This window comes from Jaculus jaculus, chromosome 5 (assembly GCF_020740685.1).
Source record: "Jaculus jaculus isolate mJacJac1 chromosome 5, mJacJac1.mat.Y.cur, whole genome shotgun sequence".
Lineage (NCBI taxonomy): Eukaryota > Metazoa > Chordata > Mammalia > Rodentia > Dipodidae > Jaculus > Jaculus jaculus.
Window position 1 is genome coordinate 2,129,787 of NC_059106.1, and position 15,359 is coordinate 2,145,145.

Sequence of the window (15,359 nt, forward strand, 5' to 3'; positions counted from 1 at the left end):
CAGCATTCATGAGGCAAAGATAAGAGGATTGTGGTGAGTTTGAGGGCATCCTGAGACTATATAGGACTATATAGTAAATTCCAGGTCAGTTTGGGCTTGATTGAGGCCCTACCTCGACAAAAAACAACAACAAAATACACATACACACACACACACACACACACACACACACACACACACACACACACACGGGGCTGGAGAGATGCCTGCAAAGCTAAATGATCCTGGTTTCATTCTCCAGGACCCACATAAGCCAAATGCACAAAGGGGTGCATACATCTGGAGTTCATATGCAGTGGCTGGATGGAGGACCTGGTGCACCAATTCTCTCCCTCTCTCTCTTTCTCAAATAAATAAACAAATAAAGTATATAAAATATATATAGTATTATGTATATATGTGTGTGTGTGTATATATGCATATTAAGAATAACTGTTGGGCTGGAGAGATGGCTTAGTGGTTAAGCGCTTGCCTGTGAAGCCTAAGGACCCCAGTTCGAGGCTTGATTCCCCAGGACCCACGTTAGCCAGATGCACAAGGGGGCGCACGCATCTGGAATTCGTCTGCAGTGGCTGGCAGCCCTGGCACGCCCATTCTCTCTCTCTCTCTGCCTCTTTCTCTGTCTGTAACTCTCAAATAAATAAATAAAAATAAACCAAAAAAAAAATTTAAAAAAAAAAAAAGAATAATTGTTGAGAAGCCAGCCTAAACCTTATGAAGCACTTATATCCCCCAAAAGAATGCTTTTAGAGCCTGTTGGGTAACTAATCCTTACTGTTTTCTAGAGAATATTTGGAAAGTGCCTTTCCTAATAAAATTCACATAATACAGCATGGGGAAAAATTATTTCAAAAACAATTTAATATATAATTCCTAGGGAAAAAGAAAGCTCAGTTTTGTATTCTAGTCATTAAAATGCTAGTGCGTATACTGCCTGGTAAAAATCAAAACCCCCTGTATGCAAAGAAATAATTTCACAAATGTCCAGGAGTTAGGCATTTAAAATAAACTGGCCAGTAGCCAGGCATGGTGGCACACGTCTTCAATCCCAGCACTTGTGAGGCAGAGGTAGGAGGATCACCGTGAGTTTGAGGCCATCCTGGGACTACATAGTGAATTCTAGGCCAGCCTGGGCTAGAGTGAAACTTTACCTCAAAAAACAAACAAGTCACAAAAAAAAAAAAAAAAAAAGGGCTGGAGGGATGGCTTAATGTGGTTAAGGCATTTGCCTGCAAAGCCAAAAAAGCCAGGTTCGATTCACCAGGACCCACATTAGCCAGATGTACAAGGGGGCGCAAGCATCTGGAGTTCAAATTGCAGTGGCTGGAAGTCGTGGCATGCCCATTCTCTCTTTCTCTGTCAAATAAATAAAAATAAAATAGAAAGAAAAACAAACAATAATAGTAACACAAAACAAACTTAAAAACTCACCAATGCAATCTGTTGCTTTATGCGCTCTCGGGCTGCTCTATCTTCTGCCTTTTCTCTATTTCTTTCTTCTAACATTCTTTTTGTTAATTCTTCTTCTTGTTTTCTTTTATAATCCAACATTTCTTTTCCAGTTTTTCTTCTCTCAATTTCCTTCTTAATCTCTCTCTGGACCAAGAAAAAAGTTTAATGAACAAAAAACATAATCCAATAATCTGTCCCAGACAGTGTTTTGAATGAAGGGGAAGCTGACTTCACAGTGTCATTAAAATTTCATAAAACATAAAAGTCTGGGAGCTGGAAGATGGCTCAGTGGATTACACATTTGCTGCCCAAGCATGAGTACCCAAGTTTGGATCTCAGCACCCAGATGCTTTGGCAGGTATACATAATCCCAGACAAACCTAGAAGCAAGAAGGGTGGAGGAAACAGAAGAATCTGCTAGAAGCTTGAGGAAAAAGCAGTGGTGAATAACTCTGCCTTTAAGAAAGTGGAAAGAGGGCTGGAGAGATGGCTTAGTGGTTAAGTGCTTGTCTGGGAAACCTAAGGACCCAGGTTCGAGGCTCGATTCCCCAGGACCCATGTTAGCCAGATGCACAAGGGGGCGCATGCATCTGGAGTTCCTTTGCAATGTCTAGAGGCCCTGGTGCGCCCATTCTCTCTTTCTCTCTAACTGCCTCTTTCTCTCTTTATCACTTTCAAATAAATAAAATAATTTATAAAAAAAAAAAGTGAAAAGGGCTACAGGGATGGCTTAGCAGTTAAGGTGTTTGCAAAGCCAAAAGACCCAGGTTTGATTCCCCAGGACCCACATTAGTCAAATGCACAAGGGGGCACATGTGTCTGGGGTTCATTTGCAGTGGCTGGAGGCCCTGGTGCACCCATTCTCTCACTCTCTCCCCTCTCCCTCTCCCCCTCTTTCTCTGTCAAATAAATAAATTAAAAAAAAAAGGAAATGGAAGGAAGCCAAGTGTGGTAAGTGCACACCTTTAATTGCAGTACTTGGGAGGCAGAGGTAGGAGAATTTCTACGAGTATGAGGCCACTGTGAGACTACATAGTGAATTCCAGGTGAGCCTGGGCTACAGCCATACCTACCTTGAAAAAAAAAAAAGTGTGGAAGGCAGGCTGGAGAGATGGTTCAGTGGTTAAGGCACTTCCTGCAAAGCCTACAGACCCAGGTTCAATTGCCCAGTTCCCCCATAAAGCCAGATGCACAAGGTGGCACATACGTATGGAGTTCATTTGCAGGGGCTAAAGGCCCTGGCATGCCCATTCTCTATCTGCCCCTCCCCCCCTCAAATAAAGTGGAAGATTAGACAAATACTTGAAAGTTGTCCCCTGATATTTGCACACATGCACCACCACCCCCATGTCAAAAAAAGAAGGAGCTTGGTACGCTAGCACACACCTTTAATCCCAGCATTTGGGAGGCCAAGATAAGAGGACTGCTATGAGTTCCAGGCCAGCTTGAGATTACATAGTGTATTCCAGGTGAGCCTGGGCTGAAGAGAAACCCTATCTCAAAAAAAACCCAAAAAACAAAAAAAGCCAGGCATAATGATACATGCCTTTAATCCCAGAACTTGGGAGGCAGAGGTAGAAGGATCACTGTGAGTTTGAGGTCACCCTGAGACTACATAGTGAATTCCAGGTTAGCCTGGGCTAGAGCAAAACCCTACCTTGAAAAACAAAAACAAAACAAAAAACGGGGCTGGAGTGATGATTTAGTGGTTAAGATACCTGCCTACAAAGCCCATGGACCCAGGTTCAACTCCCTAGAACCCACATTAGCCAGCTGCACATGGTGGTGCATGCATGTTGGAAAGAAACAAGAAAAGAATCCACTGATACAGAAAACAGGCAGTGTCCTTCACTGTGATACAATACTGAGCTATAACTGTGGCACCATCCTCAGTATTACAGTTACCTTCTTATTGCTGGAACAAATACCGACCAGAAGCAATTTCTGAGAGGAAAGGTTTATTACAGATTCCAGGAGAAGGAGAAGCTCCATCACACATCCAAAGCAGAGAAACAGCAGCGAGCAGCCAGAGCTCAAGCTGGTTCTCTCAACACCTAGTAGGGCTAGGTTCAAGATCTGTCCCCAGTGACACACCTGCTTCAGCAGGACTCCATCTGCTGAAGACTAAGTGGGAAGTTTAATCAGTAATAACTGAAGCAGCTGGGTATAGTGGTCCATGCCTTTTATCCCAGCACTTGGAAGGCAGAGATAGAAGCCAGACTAGGACTATATAGTAAGTGCCAGGTCAGCTTGGGCTAAAGTGAGACCCTATCTCAGAAAAGTAGAGGGAGAAGAAAAAAAAAAAAAAAGCAGTTGGGTGTGGTGGCACATGCCTTTAAAACCAGCACTTGGGAGGCCAAGGTAGGAAGATCTCCATGAGTATTTCAGTCCTACCTGGAACTACATGGGGAATTCCAGGTCAGCCTGGGCTAGAGTGAAACCCTCCCCCTGGCCCTCCCCCTCCAACACCCCCCCCACTGCCCCCCCCCACGCACACACATGATCCTGAGTCTATGAGGGCTCTTACATTCTTATATTCAACAGATTGGACATAAAGGTCAAAGACAGCTGAATAATGCTCAGTGCATGAACTTTACCTGTTCTTCCTCTTTCCTTTTCTCTTCTCTCCTCTCTTCCAGTTTTCTTGTTAATCTGCTTAAAAAAAGATCAAAGCAGGGCTGGAGAGATGGCTCAGCAGTTAAGGCACTTGCCCGCAAAGTCTAAGGACCCAGGTTCAATTCCCCAGTACCCACATAAAAGCCAGATGCACAAGGTGGTGCATGCGTCTATAGTTCGCTGGCAGTGGCTAAAGGTCCTAGTATGCCCGTTCTCATTCTCTCTCTCCTTGCAAATAAATATGTATTTTTTAAAGATCAAAACAAAGCACTAATATCACATTAATATAAAACACGTTTTGAGAATTTAGCCAAAACAGATGGGGAAATACAGAAACAATAAACATTACAGCAAGAATTTGTCTCTCATCCCTTGTCCCCTACAGAAATGCATGAACGAATAGAAACCTCTCAGAAGCTGAGCTCCAACTCTACAAGAGAGTTCTCCCTTTTAGCTGATTTATCTAATATTGATTTAAAAAACACAAATTTGGGGGCTGAAGAGATGGCTCAGTAGTTAAAGGTTCTTGCTTGTAAAGCCCAATAACCCAGGTTCGATTCCCTAGTGCCCATATAAGCCAGATACACAGTGATACATGCATCTGGTGTGCATTTGCAGTGGCCATGATGAGACAGACCACTGTACCTTTCTGCCCACTTTCACTTTCTCTACTGACAGAAAGAAAAAAATAAAAAAAGCAAGCCAGGCATGGTGGCACATACCTTTAATTCCCAGCACTTGGGAGGCAGAGGTAGAAGGACGACCGTGAGTTTAAAGCCACCCTGAGACTGCATAGTGAATTCCAGGTCAGCCTGGGCTACTGCAAGAAACTACCTTGAAAAACAAAACAAAACAAAACAAAACAAAACAAAACAAAACTCAGCTAACAGAAGTTGAATGTGGTGGCTCTTGGCTAATCTCAGTACTTGGAGGCTAAGGCAAGTGGATTGCTGGGTGTTTGAAGTCAGCCTCGGCTACATGATGAGTTATTGGCCAGCCTGTGTATAGAGAAGGCCCTTTATCAAGCACAAGGAGTCAGGCATGATGGCACACACCTTTAATCCCAGTACTCAGGAGGCAGAGGTAGGAGAATCATCGTGAGTTCAAAAGCCACCCTGACACTGTATAGTGAATTCCAAGTCACCCTGGCTAAAGTGAGACCTACCTTGGTGGGGGACGGGAGGACACAAGCCAGATAATGCAGTAGCTCAGGCATTTAATCCCAGTACTCGGGAGGCAGAGGTAGGAGGATCACTATGAGTTCGAGGTCATCCAGGGCTAGAGTGACACCTACCTTGAAAAGCAAAAAAAAAAAAAGAAAGAAAGAAAGCCTCAAACACAAAATAAAACCTCAGCTAACAATCAAAGGAGTCGCCAATCAAAGGAGTGCTCAAAGAATGATGGAGGTCAAGGCCACAAAACCCAAGTATGAATACAATTCCATGAGCCACATTTGGGACAATTTTCATGTCAAAAAGAGTAAGAGAGCTGGAGAGATGGCTTAGTGGTTAAGGCATTTGCCTGCAAAGCCAAAGGACTCAAGTCCAATTCCTCAGGACCCACATAAGCCAGATGCACAAGATAGTATTCATTTATAGGGGCTAAAGGCCCTGGTGTGCCCATTCTCTCCCTCTTTCTCTATTGCCTCTTCCTCTCTCTCAAATAAGTAAAATAAAATCTATTAAAAAAAAAAAAAAGAGTAAGCCATAGTGAATTTCAAGTCAGCCTGGGCTAGAGTGAGACCCTGCCTCTAAAAACAAAACAAACAAACAAAAAAATAATATGTTAAAAAAAAAAAGAGTAAGGAAACCAGATTATAATACATTTAACAAAAAAATCTTGTAAATAATCATGACTATTTAAAAGAAGATTATAAATTCACAAAACTCACAGTTTGGAAAATCTGGTCAATATCTATAACCCCAGAAATTCCCAATCCACACATATTTTTGGTGGGGGGATCAAGCTAGGGTCTCGCTCTAGCCCAGGCTGGCCTGGAATTCACTATGCAGTTCCTGGCGGGCCTCCAACTCTGATCCTCCTACCATGGCCTCCCAAATGCTGTATTAAAGGTGTGAGCCATCACACTCGGCTGCATTTTTCCGTTTATTCATTTATGCACGCACATATCTGCATATGTTTGAGTGAACTAGGGTCTCTTGTTTGTTTATTTATTTAAGAGAGAGTGAGGGAGAGAAAGAGGCAAATAGTGAGAGAAAATGGGCACACCAGGGCCTAGCCACTCCAAACAAACTCCAGATCAATACACAACCTTGTGCATCGGGCTTTATGTGAGTGAGTCCTGGGGAATCAAACCTGAATCCTTTGGCTTTGCAGGCAAGTGCCTTAACAGTTAAGCCATCTCTCCAGCCCTGCAACTCACAATTCTGAAACTTCATTTGTGTTAAGTTTAGCTTCATTTAAATTAACATAATAACTATAAACAATTATTCCTTAAATAGTATTTACAAAAATGGAAGCAAACCTTTCCACTCGAACAGTAAGGTCCTCTGCAGATCTCTGATTTGAACATCCACTAGGCTCCTGAGAGGGACAGTCATGGCCTGAACTTTCTCCTCCTTAATTAAATTAAAAGAAATAATGCCACATTTAGTGTAATTTTTACTTTTTATTTTTTAAATATTTAATTTTTTATTTGAGAGAGAGGGTGGGAGAAAAAGAGAGAATGGGCACGTCAGGGCCTCTAGCAACTGCAAACAAATGAACTCCAGACACATGCACGACTTTCTGCATCTGGCTTATGTGGGTACTAGAGAATCAAGCCTGAGTCCTTAGGCTTTTGCAGGCAATCACCTTAACCACTAAGCCATTTATCCAGTCCTAGTATAATTTTTTTTTTTGGTTTTTTGATTTTTCAAGGTAGGATCTCACTCTAGCCCAGGCTGACCTGGAATTCACTATGGAATCTCAGGGTGGCCTTGAACTCATGGCAATCCTCCTACCTCTGCTTCCCGAGTGCTGGGATTAAATGTGTGCGCCACCACGCCTGGCTCCTAGTATAATTTTTAAAAGGCACAAATCTCTTGGGTAAAAGGTATAAAATCATTTGCTACTCTTCTTTTATTTATTTTTATTTATTTATTTGACAGAGATCAAGAAGGACAGAGAGAGAATGGGCATACCAGAGCCTCTAGCCACTGCAAACTCCAGATGCATGTACCACCTTGTACATCTGGCTTACGAAGATCCTGGGGAATTGAACCTGGGTCCTTTGGCTTTGCATGCAAATGCCTTAATTGCTAAGCCAACCCTCCAGCCCCAGCTCTTGTTTCTTAAACACTATATAGTTCCATTAAGAATAGAGCAGGATGCAGAAGGCATCATAGTGCTGGAAAGAAATGACTGGAGTGCTCAATACTGCAATATCTCTATCATACCTTCCAAGGCTCAGGGTCTATTGCAGAAGAGGTGGTAGAAAGAATGTAAGAGCCAAAGGAAGGGTAGGACTCCTTACAACGTGCTCCCCCCAGACGCAAAATGGCCTGGACATCCATGACCTCACAGTGCCTGACACTACCTACACAAGACCACCATAATAGGAGGAAAAGATCATGACATCAAAATAAGAGACTGATTGAGAGGGGGAGGAGATATGATAGAGAATGGAGTTTCAAAGGGGAAAGTGGGGGAAGGGAGGGTATTACCATAGGATATTTTTTATAATCACGGAAGTTGTTAATAATAAAAAAAAAAATTGGCTGGGCATGGTGGTGCACACCTTTATTCCCAGCATTCGGGGAAGAAGAGGTAGGAGGATCACCGTGAGTTCAAGGCCACCCTGAAATTCCATAGTGAATTCCAGGTCAGCCTGGGCTAGAATGAGACCCTACCTCAAAAAAACAAAAAAAAAGAATAAAGCAAGATACCAGGCATGGTGGCGCATGCCTTTAATCCCAGCACTTGAGAAGCAGAGGTAGGAGGATCGCCATGAGTTCAAGGCCACCCTGAGACTACACAGTGAATTCCAGGTCAGCCTGAGCTACAGTGAGACACTACCTCAAAAACAAAACAAAACAAAAAAAGAATAGAGCAGGAAGGCTGGAGAGATGGCTTAGTTTTTAAGGCACTTGCCTGCAAATCCTAAGGACCCAGGTTTGATTCCCCAGTACCCATGTAAGGCAGATGCACATGGTGGCATCTGGAGTGGGTAGAGGCTCTTTTGTGCTTATCCTTTCTCTATCTTCTCTTTCTCTCTCAAATTAATGAATAAAACTAAAATATTAAAAAATAATAAAGGCCGGGCATGGTGGCACACGCCTTTAATCCCAGCACTCAGAAGGCAGAGGCAGGAGGATCACCGTGAGTTCGAGGCCACCCTAAGACTACATAGTGAATTCCAGGAGACCCTGAGCTACAGTGAGACCCTACCTCAAAAAAAACAAAAAAATATATAGGGCTGGAGGGATGGCTTAGCGGTTAACAAGACGTTTGCCTGCAAAGCCAAAGGACCCAGGTTTGATTCCCCAAGACCCACGTTAGCCAGATGCACAAGAGGGAGCTCACATCTGGAATTCTTCTGCAGAGGTTGGAGGCCCTGGCACACCCATTCTCTCTCTCTCTCTGTCAAATAAAAAAAATTAAATATTAAACATTAAAAAATAAAATAAAGGGCTAGAGAGATGGCCTAGTGGTTAAGGTACATGCCTGCGAAGCCTAATGTACCCATGTAGGCCAGATTCACAAGGTAGTGCATGCATCTGGAGTTTGTTTGCAGTGGCTGGAGGCCCTGGTACACCCATTCTATTTGCCTCTCTCTCTCACAAATAAACAAATAAATTAACATAAAATAAAAAAAAATGTGTAAGGCTGGAGAGATGGCTCAGGAGTAAAGGCACTTGCCTGCAAAGACTAACAACCCAAGTTTGATTCCCCGGTCCCCACATAAAGCCAGATGCACAAGGTGGCACATGCGTCTGGAGTTTGTTTGCAGTGGCTACATCCCCTGGCACATGCAACGCATTCTCATTCATTCTCTCTCTCTCTCTGCTTGCAAATAATTAAAATAAATAAATCTAAAAATAAAGAATAACAGGGCTTAAGAGATAGCTTAGCAGTTAAGGTGATTACCTGCAAAGCCTAAAGACCCATGTCTGACTACCTAGATCCCACATAAGCCAGACGCACAAGGTGATGCATGTGCAAGGTCACACGTGTGCACAAGGTGGCACACACATCTGGAGTTCGACTACAGTGGCTAGAGGCCCTGGCATACCAATTCTTTCTCTCTCTCTCTCTCTCTCACACACACACACACAAAAAAAAAAAAAAAAAAAAAAAGGGCAGTCTGTTACACTTGCCTCAAAATTTAATAAATAAATAAATAAATACCAGGCGTGGTGGCACATGCCTTTAATCCCAGCACTCGGGAGGCAGAGGTAGGAGGATCACCATGTGTTCAAGGCCAACCTGAGACTACATAGTGAATTCCAGGTCAGCCTGGACTAGGGAGAAACCCTACCTTGAAAAAACAAAAAAAACAAAATCAAAAAACAATAGCTGGGGGTAGTGGCTCATGCCTTCAATCCCAGCACTCAAGAAAGCAGAGGTAGGAGGATCTCTGAGAGTTCGAGGCTACCATAAGACAACCTAGTGAATTCCAGCAAGTCAGCCTGGGCTACAGTGAAACCCTACCTCGAAAAAAAAAAAAAATAGAGCTTCCATATAACCTAGTTATACCATTCCTGGGCATATACACTAAGAGCTCCACACTCTACTACACAGATATATGCACAACCATGTTTACTGTTGCTCTATTTACAATAGCTAAGAAATGGAATCAGTCTCAATGCCCTTCAACAGCTATATAATGAAAATATGGTGGATATACATAATGGAATTCTATTTATCACTAAGGAAAAATGAAATTATGAAATGTGCACTAAAATGAATGGACCTAGAAAGAATTATATCAGTGAAGTTATACAAACTCAGAAAGCTAAAACCACATGTTCTCTTTCTGATATGTGGATGCTAGCTTGTAATATGTCTAAGTATGTCTATATAGGGGCAAATGTGGATAAAACCTATAAAGATAGAATGGTAACCAAGACTGAATATAAGAGATGAATAGGGGTTGGAGAGATGGCTTAGCAGTTAAGCGCTTGCCTGTGAACCCTAAGGAACCCGGTTCGAGCAGGACCCACATTAGCCAGATGTACAAGGGGGCGCAGGCGTCTGGAGTTTGTTTGCAGTGGCTGGAGCCCTGGCGTGCCCATTCTCTCCCTCTGTCTCTCTCTCTCTCTGTCTCTTTCTGTGTGTCTGTGACTCTCAAATAAATAAATAAAAATAAACCAAAAAAAATTTTAAAAAACAGATGAATAGGAAGAGGGGTGAGGGTGCATGTAAACAGAACTGGGAAAGATATTTATGGGGAAAGAGCAGAATTTGAGAAAGTAGAGGAAGATGAAGGAGAATGAGAACCAACTAAAACAAATTATATTTTAAAATGCCAGAGCTGGGAGTGGTAGCGCACACCTTTAATCCCAGCACTTGAGAGGCAGAGGTAGGAGGATCACTGTGAGTCCAAGGCCACCCTGAGACTACATCATGAATTCCAGGTCAGCCTGAGCTAGAGTAAGACCCTACCTCAAAAAGCCCACCCCCCCAAAAAGAAGAATGAATCATATAGTAATATCCAAATTTCTGTATGCTAGCTTCAATAGTAAAATAATTTTTTTTTTTAAAAAGCCAAAAGGGGCTGGAGATGGCTTAGTGGTTAAGCGCTTGCCTGTGAAGCTTAAGCACCCTGGTTTGAAGCTAGATTCCCCAGTACCCACATAAGCCAGATGCATGAGTCTGGAATTCATTTGCAGTGGCTAGAGGCCCTGATGTACCCATTCTTTCTCTCTCTCTCTCTCTTTGTCTCTTTCTGTTACTAATAAATAAATTAAGATAAACAAAAATTTAAAAAGCCAAAAATACTAGGTACTTGGGAAATGGCTTAGCAGTTTAAGGTGCTTGCAAAACCTGCCAGCCTGGGTTTGACTCCCCAATACCCACATAAAGTCAGATACACAAATGGCACATGCATCTGGAGTTTGCAGCAGCAAGAGGCCCTGGTGCGCCCATTCCTGTTCTCACTCTCAAGTGTGCTCTCTCTCCTTGCAAATAAGTAAATAAAATATTTAAAATTACAAAAATGTCTGCTGGTATCTGACTAAATATATATATTATGCTCACCACACTGCCCAGTAAGCATGTCTCTTAATGTTCATACCCATATATTAATGCTACTCTTACTTTTGGTTAGAGAACCTTGTCTTTTCAGATGGCAGTGTCCTTGGGATGATTCAGAAGGCACCATGGTGCTGAGAAATGACAGAAGAGTGCTCAGCAGTGCACTATCTCTATCACACCTTCCAAGGGTCCACTGTGGAAGAGGTGGCAGAAAGAATGTAAGAGCCAAAGGAAGGGTAGGACTCCTTACAACATGCTCCTCCAGACACAAAATGGCCTGGATATCCATGACCTTGCAATGCCTGTCACTACCTACACAAGACCATCATAATTGGAAGAAAAGACCATGACATCAAAATAAGAGAGCAGGGTATGGTGACACACGTCTTTAATCCCAGCACTCAGGAGGCAGAGGTAGAAGAATCAGTGAGTTCGAGGCCACCCTGAGACTACAGAGTAAATTCTAGGTCAGTCTGGGCTAAAGTGAGACCCTACCTCGAAAAACCGAAATAAATAAATAAATAAATAAATAAATAAATAAATAAATAAATAAGAGAGAGACTGGGTGGGGTTGTTGGCGAGTGGAGTTTCAAAGGGGAAAGTGGGGGAGTGAGGGAATTACCATGGGCTATTATTTACAATTATTGAAGTTGTCAATAAAAATAAATTAAAATCATAGTACTATGGAGGCAGAGACAGGAGGATCGCTGTGGGTTTGAGGTCACCCTGAGACTACATAGTGAATTCCAGGTCAACCTGCGCTAGAGTGAGACTCTACCTTGAAAACAACGACAACAACAAAAAACAATAGACCTGTAGTGAAGGAAAATTATACTAGACAGAAACACTTAATTTTAAAAAGGAATGAACAATTGTAGAAATGACAATTTTCAGAAAAATGTAAAAAATTATTCTAGTGGTTAGAGAGATTGCTTAGCAGTTAAAGTGCTTGTTTGCAAGCCTGATAGCACAGGTTTGAATCCCCGGTACCCATGTAAAGCCAGATGCACAAAGTAGTGCATGCATCTGGAGTATGTATGCAGTGGTAGTAGACCTTGGCATGCTCATCTTCCCTCCCATCCTCACCCCCTCTCTCTACTCTTTCTCTACTTGTAAAATATAATAAAATTAAGCCGGGCATGGTGGCACATGCCTGTAATCCCAGCACTTGGGGGAGGCAGAGGTAGGAGCATTGCCGTGAGTTCGAGGTCACCCTGAGACTCCATAGTGAATTCCAGGTCAGCCTGGGCTAGAGCGAGACTCTACCTCAAAAATAATAATAATGATGATAAAATTAATTTAAAATATTTTTAAAGAATTTTTTTTTTTTTTTTGGTTTTCCAAGATAGGGTATCACTGTAGCCCAGGCTGACCTGGAATTCACTATGAAGTCTCAGGGTGGCCTCCAACTCAAGGTTATCCCAAGTGCTGGGATTAAAGGCGTGCACCACCATGCCCTGCTCTCTCTCATTTTGATGTCATGATCTTTCTTCCTATTATTATGATGGTCTTATGTAGGTAGTGACAGGCACTGCGAGGTCATGGATATCCATTTTGTGTCTGGAGGAACACATTGTAAGGAGTCCTACCTTTCATTTGGCTCTTATATTCTTTCTGCCACCTCTTCCACAGTGGACCCTGAGCTACCACACTCAGACTTTTTGAAATTTAATTTTTTTAATTTAAAAATTATTTATTTCTTTATTTGAGAGAGAGAGAGGCAGACAGAGAGAAAGTGAATGGGTACACCAGGGCCTTCAGCCACTGCAAACAAACTCCAGACATAGGCACCACCCTCTGCATCTGGCTTATATGGGTACTGGGGAATGGAACCTGGGTCCTTGGGCTTCACAGGCAAGCACCTTAACCTCTAAGCCATCTCTTCAGCCCAAGTTTTGCTTTTTTTTTTTAGTGTTTTTTCTTAACTTCTCAATTGATCCAAATCCTCTTCTTTATTTCCCTCCAGTTGAAGTCGCACCTCTCCCAGGCAGCCTTCTTGCAGCAAGAAAGGTCACAGTGGCTTCTCCTTACCAGTTCATAGTGTCGGTGTTATATGATGAGCATTGGTACTAATTCTTTCACTCCTTCCCAACATGCTTTTCTTTGCTGGTTCTTTCTGATTTTTTTTTTTTTGGCTTTTCGAGGTAGGGTCTCACTCTAGCTCAGGCTGACCTGGAACTCACTATGTAGACTCAGGGTGGCCTTGAACTCACAGCAATCCTCCTACTTCTGCCTCCCGAGTGCTGGGATTAAAAGTGTGGCCACCATACCCGGCTTTCTTTCTGAATTTTAAGTTCACCCAATTTGTTCGTCTCATAGGGCCTGGGACCTGGCCCTTCCCTCCATCTACCTTAGACCATCCTTTATCTAGATTGTCACATGGCTAGTACCTTCTGGCCAGTAAGATCTCAATTAAAATGTTACTTCCATATATATTCACTCCAAACCCCTATCTGTGCTGTCCCACAGTTCTAGAATCTTTTGAAAAAATTTTTTTCTTTCTTTCTTTCTTTCTTTTTTTTTTTTTTTTTTGGTTTTTCGAGGTAGGGTCTCACTCTGGCTCAGGCTGTAAAATTTTTTTTTTTTAATTTTTATTAACATTTTCCATGATTATAAAAAAATATCCCATGGTAATTCCCTCCTACCTCCCCCCGCCGACACTTTCCCCTTTGAAATTCCATTCTCCATCGTATTACCTCCCCATCTCAATATTATTTTTTTAATTTTTTTTTTTTTTGGTTATTCTAGGTAGGGTCTCACTCTGGCCCAGGCTGACCTGACCTGGAATTAACTATGTAGCCTCAGGGTAGCCTCAAACTCACAGCCATCCTCCTACCTCTGCCTCCTGAGTGCTAGGATTAAAGGCATGTGCTACCTTGCCCAGCTCTTCAGCTTTGTGATGCTGTGAAAGCACATGCATTCAAGAGAAACCATGGTTTTAAGTTTGATCTTTTCCTAGGCTAACAATATATAGCACAACATTCTCTTTCTATGTTGGACAACAGCATTGATCCATAGCTCCCAGTCAACCACATGATCATGATGAGGGTAAACAGTACACTGTGTTGCTGAGGTGTTTGGTAAATTAAGTGTCTTAAATGATGACCCTGAACTTTTTTGCTCCTCCTGCCTCCAACTCAGAAGTGCTAGGACTTCGGGTACACATCACCATGCCCAGTTCATCAACTCCTGGAGTTTGAACCCAGAGCTTCATGCATCCTAGGCAAGCATAGACCCACTATGTGGATCTTAGTAGTATACACACACTAAGCTATGTCTCCAGCCCTTTGACTTAACACTTCCAACTAGGGATGGGTTTATCAGGGTATTACTCCAGATGCTGGAGTAAGATTGATCCATATCCTTCAATGAGAAGCAAAGGCATATTGCCACTGTATGCAAAGTTACCTGTTGCAGCATCTGACTTCCTATCAGAAGTAGAAGGAGTCCCACAAAGCTCTGTTCTTCTGGACTGAGCGTTTTCACAAGAGTCATTAGGTTCAAATGAGGCAGATGGCGTGGACAATGAACTTTCTGACTGGCTGCCATTTGTCCCTGATATTTCACCCTTTGATAAGTGCATCTAGGTAGAAAACAAATTGAAATTTAACATGTGGGAATCTAGCCATCTAGATGAGATGGCAGATGAGACCAAAATGTGAGTAGTCAATGTATATACTCAAAAGCAAACAAAACTATAATGTATAATCCAGCTGGCCATGTAGTGCATGTCTTTAACCTCAGCACTTGGGAGGCTGAGTTCAAGTTCAGCCTGGGACTACAGAGTAAGTTCCAGGTCAGCCTCAGTTACAGTAAGACCCTGCCATGAAACAAACAAAAAAAGTAGTATAATCCTAATGACATAATAATGCAAGGTGAAATGAGCCTAATTTTTTTTTTTTTTTTTCTGTACTGAGGGATTGAATTCAGGGCCTTGTAAATACTTCACCCTGACAACAACCTCAGCCCATAAAAAGACTTAAAATCAGATTACTGAGTTCCCTGGTAGGGCAGGGAAAGACTCAGAAACCACTCCCTAAAGGTAAGTCAGACAAAAGCCAGGCAGTCCTACTCTCAGGACAAGCCCTCAGCTA

General features: G+C 42.5%; 1 protein-coding gene across 1 annotated transcript in view; it reads right to left on the reverse strand.

The window, feature by feature from the left end:
* Ubxn4 (UBX domain protein 4) overlaps positions 1–15,359 on the reverse strand; it is a 51,684-nt gene that overhangs the window by 16,093 nt on the left and 20,232 nt on the right. Inside the window, exons 5-8 of the mRNA XM_045150432.1 lie at positions 14,674–14,848; positions 6,554–6,647; positions 4,050–4,104; positions 1,432–1,596 (exon numbers count right to left, since the gene is read on the reverse strand). Coding sequence (XP_045006367.1) covers positions 1,432–1,596; positions 4,050–4,104; positions 6,554–6,647; positions 14,674–14,848 — 489 coding nt within the window. The remainder of the gene's footprint in view (positions 1–1,431; positions 1,597–4,049; positions 4,105–6,553; positions 6,648–14,673; positions 14,849–15,359) is intronic.